Source organism: Calliopsis andreniformis, chromosome 6, assembly GCF_051401765.1.
Source record: "Calliopsis andreniformis isolate RMS-2024a chromosome 6, iyCalAndr_principal, whole genome shotgun sequence".
Lineage (NCBI taxonomy): Eukaryota > Metazoa > Arthropoda > Insecta > Hymenoptera > Andrenidae > Calliopsis > Calliopsis andreniformis.
Window position 1 is genome coordinate 23,045,350 of NC_135067.1, and position 9,805 is coordinate 23,055,154.

General features: G+C 45.7%; 1 protein-coding gene across 1 annotated transcript; it reads right to left on the bottom strand.

The window, feature by feature from the left end:
• Positions 1–490: 490 nt before the first annotated feature.
• On the bottom strand, positions 491–9,527 carry Mav (TGF-beta domain-containing family member maverick). The gene is made up of 3 exons (XM_076380692.1): positions 8,794–9,527; positions 3,912–4,035; positions 491–1,305 (listed from the first exon to the last, which is right to left on the bottom strand). The coding sequence occupies exons 1-3, from the start codon at positions 9,523–9,525 to the stop codon at positions 491–493; spliced, it is 1,671 nt and encodes a 556-aa protein (XP_076236807.1). The 5' UTR covers positions 9,526–9,527.
• Positions 9,528–9,805: the final 278 nt, after the last annotated feature.

Genomic DNA, 9,805 nt, shown 5'->3' on the forward strand with positions numbered 1-9,805 from the left:
TAGTGCCTAACGATATGAAATACAATTATTTACAAAAAATAACGTCAAGCAAATATTTTAGTATCACAGTCAATGCGAGGCCCATGTCTAAAGGGCCTGGGCCTTCGATGATGCCTGAAACCGAGTTAACCATCGATCATCGGATGTAATAATATTCTGCATTGAAATCGAGTGGTAAATTTTGATTAAATAAACCGGCTAAAAGTGTTTGCGCATCGTGCAACAGATAAAGAAAAGTTTGGGGAAATGGAAGGTTGCAAACAGATTGAAGTGAATCGATTGCTGTATCGCGAAGATCAACGGACAGGTGGCACCACCGAACGCTACTCGGACGATTCTTTGGCGAGGCCTCAGTGACGATAGCTCTTCTTTTCATAGCGACCCTATGTAAGTATTCTGTTACGCGTTTTTATTTCTATGCCGCACACGCGTTACAGTTTATTAATCTTTCACACTGTCAAAAAGAAAAAAAGAAAAAGGCGGAGATGGTTCAGGAACAAGCACACTCGAGCACTTGAATGTTCTTCCAATAAGAGACCTTCAATTGAGTCGAATCATTCTCATCGAAGTAAACGATCATCAATTGATCGAGTTTACTGGGCGCACAGCAAGGCTTAGGTACCCTCTTCCTATCTTCCTTCCACAGTAAACTTTGCAGAAGGGCATGATGATGCGCTGGATTGTATCTCGGTGGACATCGACCCTTGCAGTACCCGGCGTCAAATGTTTTTGGATATACAATGAATTCGAAACCCTTAAGGTCTTTAAACATCACGGTCAATTCGTGTCTGCAACACTTTTTGCTTTCGCCTTTGCACTTGGTCCTACGCCCTTTATGCAAAGACATCAGCTCTTCGGGAGTGGACCGTTTCGATCTCCCGTTCGATTGTGAGGTTAGCTCGGTGAACACGTTCAGTACCGGCGAGGAGAAGGTGCGTTGTAACGGCTCTCCGTCTTGGAGAAATTCCAGTTCGAGGTCGAGATTCTCGAGACCGGCTTCGAGCCACGAAGATAGTGCCGCAGTCGAGTCTAACTCGAGCCATATTGAATTTCGGGAGTCCAGTAGTTCGATTCTCTTCTGAACGATCAGTTTTCTCGATTGGTACGTCTTCAAATAAACCAGAACGTCTAGCTTCTCAGATCGCTCGCTGTAATGACCATGGAGGAACAGTCGCAGCGTCGCATGATCCACTGATGCGTTCCTATCCGCCTCAGAAATTTCCACGGGGAAGAACAGCCCGTGACGATACTGTCCCCTTCTGTCGCTCGTCTTGTACACTCCTTTCGATCCATTTCCAGGATGCACTGCAACAAACACGTGCAATTCAGTGAACGCAACATTACGTAAATGAAAACCTCTCTGACAGCCTTGGGTCTTTCTCCCCCCCAATCTTCACACACACGTACACCTCTCTTTTTTTTCTTCCTACTTTATTAGTTCCACCGTTACTACAGTTGTTACGGTGATGTTTTCCTATTATTCATATTGAATTTCTTATGGTTTAGTTAGTATCTTTGTGAGTTTAGAATATGCTCGTTATTATTCAATAGTACGGTTCGGTCGATGACAGCGGGGAAACGCGTATCCGGTAGAGAACGAGCCGTTCTCGTTCATTTCATTTATATCAGCCAATTAGGGAAATTATCAAAGTCCACGGTAATTTGTTAATAAGCGTTCGCGCGCATTGTTAGCCTCGTTACCCCATCAAATGTATTCTGCGCGCGAACGTACACCTAACATCGTTGAGAATTCAGGCAAATAATATTGGGGATTTTCGCTCGCGTTTCTTGTTTTAAATAAGTCAGTACCGGAAGCGAATCGACACGCTCCAGGATGACATTCCAGGAACTGGTACGCGTTCTCGCGTAAGCAACTATTTACGATAGCTCTATCTTTTTAGCCTGTGCAGTTGGACGGCAGTCCACGTGTTTGCACGAGAGGAAAATTGCGTTTTATAACAACTGAAAAAGTATTGGCTAACGAAAATCCTGCATGTATTGTCTCAAGTCTGCTACTCTACCATTTTCGATCGTTCAGTTGGCTGAACCAAAACTGAACCGTCTTCGTAAGACGACACCAAGGGATTAGTGCCGCTTAACATCAACTTGCTTGTTACGATGCAGAGAACATCGTGTAACTGTGTAACACACGACATTCGTGTTACGTCTGTTCTCGTACGAAATAAATCTGTTAGAGAAGTAAAAATACGACACTTATCAAGAAAGTTATTTCGATTCCCGCGTCGCGAGGTATCCGACACGGTTCCGCTTTAGGACACGGTTTCATTTTCTCCCCCTTCAAGGAATTAACTTAATTTGACAGAAAATAACTTTTCCAATGGTTTTTCAAATTGCCTGGGTATTTACCGTGAAAATGATTTATGTTATTTTCGTTTGTACGATGATTATTGTATTCATGGTAAACGACTCATCTTTCACACAACTTGAACGAACATTTTTTAACTAGAGTTTTGTAAAGTGTGGCTTTGGGAAGTGTTAAACTTTTGGCAGATTCGTTCTATCGCACTTGTACCGCTCTCGAGTTACTCTACGTCTAAAACATTCGTTTGTTTGTATGGACAGCAAGCAGCGGTTACGATTCACATCGGCAGAGCGGCGCGGCGGTCCCGAGAATAGTATCTCGCGGCCGCGAATCCGTGGTCGTGATTGCGTGGCGAACAATAATTGCAGGGGCAATTGCGTTTGGCGATCGACCAGCGATGATCGCAAAATAACTCGACAGGGAATCGGTCGGGAATCCGCGGTATTCTGATAATTCGGTATAAAGGTGAATGCAGAGTCTATACAATTTCCCTGTCCGTAAACGATTATTTGATTTGCGCGGCATGGACCAATTGTAGGCTGGCTACCTCATAACCAATCCTTGCCGAAAATACTTTCGCTTAGGAAGAGCATTATTTTTCCCAAAGGCATTTCGCGATATTTTCGGGTCGGTGTTCGTAGCATCGGCACGCGTGATATTTCATTCGCAGGAGGATGCGAACCGGACGGATACGAGAGAGAAACGCTAGGGATTCGCAGGAAAAAAAAAACGAAGTAGTTCGCGAGCTTCCTCAACGGTTCGTTCTTATTGCATTCGGAAACTCGTCGTTCGACATTCCATCGAGGTCGGAATTTCTATTTCATAATAAGGTAGCTTCGCAATGACTCCATGAGGCTCCAAGGAACAGAGTTGAGTCAATTTCCTTCGAGTTACATATAGCGAAGAAAGCTCATTTTGCTGGCTTTTCGTTAGCCACTACTCGTCTGAAAATCTGACGGAGATCGTACGCCCTCATCAACTACCTATATAGTAGGTAGGCCGCATTCCATCTTTCGAATATTCGGGAAGGACTAATTGTAAGTAGTCACCCAACTAGTTTCACGCTTCTCCGCTCTCTCCTCACTTTCGCCGTGCACTTACCTGTTTCGAGTCCGGTATTTTCACCGAGGTAATAGTTAGTTCAGATGAGACGCATTAGTGATTTCTTTTCATCCGATGTTGCAAAGATTGAAATGAAAAAAAGTAAAAAAGTAACTTTTACGATAATGAAGTTATTGGTTTCAATTTCTGACAACAGGGTGTACTGTTGGAACTCACAAAACTGTCTCGTCTGGAAAAGACTGAAGAAAAAAAAGAGCGACGATTGGACAAATATGGCAGAGCGCGTCGAGTTTCGATACACGTGGCGAAACCATCAGTTTTCTTTGAATGGTCGGCGGAAACTGGATGGCTAGATGTTTACACTGGTAGTAATTATAGCAAGCGTGCATGTATATTTTTTCAGAAAGGCAACTACGAAATTACGCATTTCTGAGGATCGGTTCTCTCTTAAGAATAGCGTATCGGTAAAAAAAGGAAGGAATAAGATTTTTGAAACACAGACAACCGACAGCCTTTTTTCCTTTACCTGTGCCCCAAAACACGTGCAGTTTTTTCCTACTTTTCGAATGCTCCTCGTCGGATGACAGCTTTTGCACTTTTTTCAGGTACTCCCTGTGCGCTCTCTCGTATTCAGCTTGACTCACGTTTGCCTGAAAACAGAATTTCATGCATAATTAGCAGCGAGTATGTCGTACCTTAGGATTTCATATTTTATGCTTCAGAACTGAGGTATAAGTTTTAACTTATATATAAAATAGTTGAAATATACTGAATATCATAAATCATCCTAATTATGATGCAGCCATATGTAGAAAAGAGTAGAGAGGAAAAGGCAACGAAGGAGTATTTCCATTACGCTGAAAAAGATTCGGCTTATCTAATAAATCAACGATTGAACTCTCAGCTCCGTTGATTAAATCTCGGTTGCGTATCCGACTACGTCGGGCACGATAATTGGTTTGCGAGCGTGACATCGAAATTATCTAATTTTCTGGGGTCGCGACGCGACAGCTGGCGATTTCAGCGGCTGCATGCTCCACTTGACGCAACTCAACCTTTCACGCCTTTCTCCTCCTCTTCTTCTTCCTTTCACCTCTTGCCTCCTGACCCTTCTTCATATGTTTCCCGTTCTCTCTTCTGCTGTTGCCTCTTCATCTGATTCGTCCAGCGTGGCGCGATACGGTGCAGTGCAACCCCTTTTTATTGTTACTCCGCTTTATTCTGCCGACCCCGCCCGCGTTTCTCGCTCCCCTTTTTCCTTTTCGAGCATCCTTGCGTTTTTCGAGCAACCATCGTTGCCTCTCGGCACCGCTCTTCTTCTTAAGCGTCGCGAACCTCCTCCTTTTCGTGAGTGAGAAACTCCAGACACGCTAGACGCTTCCGTAAAATTAACTCGTCTCGGTTCTGGCTGCCTCAGCCGAGCGACAACGCAGAATTTCCGTCGACTTTTCAACTACGTTCAATTCGGGTTCATTTAGAAGCAAAAAGCAAAAAGCAAAAAGCAAATCAACTCGAAATCATTTTCAACTGATTTTCACTTTCTTTTTATCACCTACTGTATCAACTTTTGTGCTCATCTTCTCTACTAGTTTTCAAAATATTGAAAACGAATGTAGAATAATCCGTGGTATGTATTGCGAATGAAAACGAAGGTGTTTGAGGCATTCTCAGTTGATACGTCAAGCAATATTTTGAAGAATTACAGAACTAAAACGCCTCTGTGATTTGGCACTTGATATAATAATTCCTTAAGAACGAAAGTATGATTCCTTCGACCCACAACATTCGTGTACAAACGAGTCATCAGCCACAAAGATGCACGCAGCCGCCTCCGCAATGTCGCGAGAGCCAGAATCGCTTAACTGGTTATTCTCTTTAACGTTAGTTAGCCGATTGGACCGAGTTCCGGTCCGTCAGGACAATTGCGTCGCATATTCGCAACAGGTTTCCGTTTTGATAGCGTACAGAATATCTATGGTGCAATTCGTAAGCAGATTTAGGACGCGCGCGGTTTCGCTGAACGACTATTCAGAAGCTGTTATCACTCGACCCCAACCGAGTTGACTTCTCAATAACCGTTTGATTCGTCCGAAAGGTCGGTCAGTGTCGGTCACCAGTGTCGCATTCGACGATCTTTCAACTCTCGACTGTTAGCGCACGCACGTGAACGATTCGCGCGAGAGAAAATTGAAAACGATTTGTGCACTTTTCGACTTTTCGTCGAACTCGAAAGATATAAGTACATTGCTTCCGGGTTGGAAAAGTGGATCGATCGTAACTCATGGCGTAAAAATAAATTCCCGGCGTTTGCTTTTCAGTTTGGGTTATGGTTCATGAAAGTGGCATCGAGAACGGAAGTTCTTGTGCGATTCCACAGGGAAAATGATCCAGATTCGCAACAACAGTAGACACCTCGGACTTCAAAGCTATACAAATATGGTTTTCGGCTTCTTGATCTTCGACTCTAATGCGTTTTTGATTGCTCCTTTTACAATTATGTTCTGCTCTTCTCCAATCGATTACCTATAGAAAACTGTATTTGAAAAACATTGAAATCGGTAAGGAGACTTTTAACGAGGTTGACACATGCAGAGGGTAGTCGATGGATGACGTTCCCGCGAATGCGGATGTCCTTGGAAAAACCATCTCGCATCGAAGCACACTCCCTTGACTCCCACGCTGTGTCTCCTTGAAGAAAGGTGTTTCGCAAGCCGTCTAGGTATCGGTAAGTCGGGTCACATTCCTCGCGTTGCCTTTGCGTACGCGTTACGTCGCATCTTCGACTTCGGTTCTCGTTTCTCAAAAGCTATTTCACTTCACTTGTGCTCAGCAGGACGCCAACTTATCGTGAATCAATGTTTCACACCGTCATGTCCTTCGTTCTCTCTTGCTTTCTCTCGAGAATCAAGCTAATCGTTAACATCGACGTTTGCCTTTACATCCAGATTGACTGGCTCTCAAGTGACATCGAATAGGTACCTTTCGCTGCGAAAACCATCAGTGGTTCTCGCGAAAGGTCTTCTTGTGTCGAATAACCGAACCAAACGTCTCTACTACAAAATGGAAATTGCCTATCAAACATGTACCTAGTATTGCGAAATTTCACTTCAGTATAGTCTTATGTACAAACTGATTTGTGGACTTCGAAATCTGATTTTTTATTTGAGAACAGGTAACTTGAACAGAATGCGGGCATAGAATGTGCGTCAGTGGATTCCCCAAAAGGTCAAGATTTCTGCACAAGAATTTAAAACGACTCACTGAACCATTAAGTAAACACGGTGGTCCGATGAATCCCGTGACGTAGCATATTTAAAAATTTCCCACGTAACGAGTAAAGAATCCTAACAGCTTCATTCTAGAATCTAGAAAGACTTTGAATATATTTCTTAAGACATCCGATTTATCAAAATCACAATCGAAAAACGACATCGTACACACTTTGCATTAATGAGTTTCTGTGTATCTAACTGACGCATAGAAAAGAGAACGAGTCCTGTAAAAAGTGTTGGATGTTTAGATGGTCTTGATATTTGAAATATTTCAAGAAATCGAGAAAGTATATCTCCTCTGCAGTTTGCAAATTTGATTTTTTCAATATATTATGACATTTTCTCAATACCCTCGAGTTACTTCACGTAATCACGCATTTCGTTTCGAGTTTCCAAAGATATTCTGTAAACGACAAGAAGGTGAACGAGTCAAAGAAAGAGTGATGACGCACAGATGCGAAAATCAAGAGGAGACAACTGGTTCTGTTTTCCCTTCGGCATTAGAGGTGGCCGCGTTCGAGTCTGGTGCACGCTCTCGCGTTTCTCGACGGTGTCCTCGAGTTTGGAGGACGGCAGGGAATCGACTTTCCTTATCGCGTATAGCCGTAACGGCGACGCTGACGGCAATACCTCTCGCGGACGCGACAACAGGTGTTCCCCCCTTCGTACCTCCCTTCTTCCTGATCAACATCCGGAATGAAACCGAATCGGTCTGCGTCATCGACCGATCGCTGCCTTCCAGGACGATGACTCGAATTCCGATTGAACGTAACGCTTCGAATTTAGACGATTTCGGTGTGGAGCAATAGTCACCGAATCGAGCACCGAAAACAGAGGCTGGTGATCAGGCTGCTTCAATCGGGGAAACAGCTGGTCAGTACCGAGAGCGAAGCTTCGCCGCAGCTGTTCGACGAAGAAGGTACGCTGTTCGAGAAGAAACTAGTCGAGCCGGTCTGAGTTCCATTCGATCCAGTCGTTACTCCTCGTATCGAGTACCAAGGAACCCATAACCCTGCGCGCACCCAAGCGAAAAGTGCATCCCATGGGGAAAAAGGGAAGAAAAGAAGAGACGCGGCGGCGGCGGCGGCGGCGACGAGGTGAGGAGTCGATCGGAATAGAAGTGGGCGTTCGTGCATGCACGTGGACAGCCGGTTCTGCATAGTAGAAGGATCGACGCACGTGCTCGTGCATGCGTTAGCGAAAGTGGGGCAACATGGACCACCCACGTTCCTCGTCTTCGACTCGCCGCCTGTTTACGGATGCCGCACCGACGCGCGGTTTCCTCGGCTCGTTCGAAACCCTTTTGCGAGCACGACCGCGAACACCTTCCATCGTTTCTCACGTCAACGTTTCCTCTGTAAATTTCAAGAGAATGGGCCACGAGTAGCACCTGTTGCCTCGAGTACGTAGGCACAATACAAAACTACAAATCTTCTCAGAGATTCGGAGAACAAGTACCTGCAATAAAGCGACTAGTGTTTCATTGTCACAGGCAAAATGTCTAAAGGCACTCATTTCAAAATACATGATAGATTGTTGAAAAAGAGTATAAATGATAAACATGTGATGTTGTTCCTTTACGTGTGTTGTTGCTGTTTTGTCGTCAGCTAATCGTCTAGCAGTCTAGTCTAATTTTCGTTAGAAGCTTCATTCGTGAAGCGACAGCACAGTCGTTTGCAAAGAGAAGCGATCAGAGTGGTGAACGGTGCGGTGCGAGAGAACATGCAAAAGAGATAGAAGAGAAAGGAGAGAGGCGGCGTAAGAGCACGGACCTCTCCTACCACGTTCCTCCTTTCTTTCATTTCTTTCATTTCTTTCATTTCTTTCATTTCTTTCATTTCTTTCCTTTCATTTCATTTCTTCTTGTTCTCTCCTTTCAGCGATCTACCGCTTCGTCACCTCGCCTGAAGCCTTCCTCGCCGGTACTTCAGTACACACGGGCAACCTTTTCTCTGCTCGTTCGATCCGCTCCCTCTGCTCCACCTCATGTCCCCCTCTGCTCGCACCTTTCCCTTGGCCGAACATTCGTATTAACGGGGCCCCGAACTTTTTGTCGAGGAGAACGTTACGACAGCGATTCGCTAGTCGACGCGAAAACGTGAAAAGGCAAAAAAGATATCGTGGTATAAAACTCACCTTGGAGGGGTCGGGTATCCTCTTCAAGCCAAGACCTCGCGCAATGCTTCTCCTGATGATCTCTAGCTCGCTCTCGTCGAGTAGGGTCTTCGTCGGCTGTCGGTGATCTTCTTCTTGGAAAGCGTCCTCGAAAGTGTCCTCGTAGACGTCCTCGAGACCGGTCGAGCGGTCGAGGCCGTGCTGAGGACCGGTTCGGAGCAGCGGATCTACTCGCGGCGACATTGGCACGGCCGATACCGGCGAGCACAGTGCAGCGATCGCCATCGCTATCAGGAGGATGGAGGATAAGTTGCGTCGGCACTGTTTTGCCGCTACTTTCCCCTCGGAGCTCGACTTAGTTTGCGTGTTGACCCACAGACGTTCCTCTTGAACCCCCGCATCGTCGAGCACACACAAGTCATCGAACGGCTCATTGCCGGCTGCCGTCTCGATGAACGATCGAGTCCCTGGGTTATCGAACGGCTCGCAGTCCCCTGTTCTTCCAACTTTTCTTATTCTCCCTTTGAAACTGTCGCTCGCAGGAGTCACACCATCTATCGATGATCCACACTCGCAAACGCGTCGAAGAATGCACGAGTCGAGGAATTTGCTATTGAAACCGATCCCGCGAATAGGAGCCGTGACGAAAGCGCGGCCGGAACTGATGGCGCTTGGCCCGAGCGAGTACACTGATACCTCCTGTTCCTCGTTATCACGGGTCACGCGTCGACGAATCGTTGCCAGCTTTCCCATAGCCGGCTCGTGATGCGAGTTCGCGCCTGAACCGGCGGGTTGTCTCCGACCAGGGAGCACCGTCTCGCTACAGTTGCTCCCTTGCGTCGTCAATTCTATTTCCCCTCTCCTCGTCTATTCTCCACTTTCTTCTTTCTTCTGCTCTTCTGGATAATCTTCCGCTTTGTCCTTTCGAAACTCACCTGCACAGATCGATCGCGTATCCCGGCGATTTTTTCCTTCCTTTTCTCCAACAAATTATCACAATTTTTTTCGAATATCTCGCGATACTAGATCGTAT

What these genes read in the sequence shown, in the direction of transcription:
- Mav (XM_076380692.1), bottom strand. Translation starts at nt 9,525, where the DNA reads ATGGGAAAGCTGGCAACGATTCGTCGACGCGTGACCCGTGATAACGAG. An exon ending in GGATACCCGACCCCTCCAAG is followed by an intron (nt 4,036 to 8,793) that starts GTGAGTTTTATA and finishes TTCTGTTTTCAG; the next exon opens with GCAAACGTGAGTCAAGCTGA. An exon ending in GCACGTGTTTTGGGGCACAG is followed by an intron (nt 1,306 to 3,911) that starts GTAAAGGAAAAA and finishes TGTTTGTTGCAG; the next exon opens with TGCATCCTGGAAATGGATCG.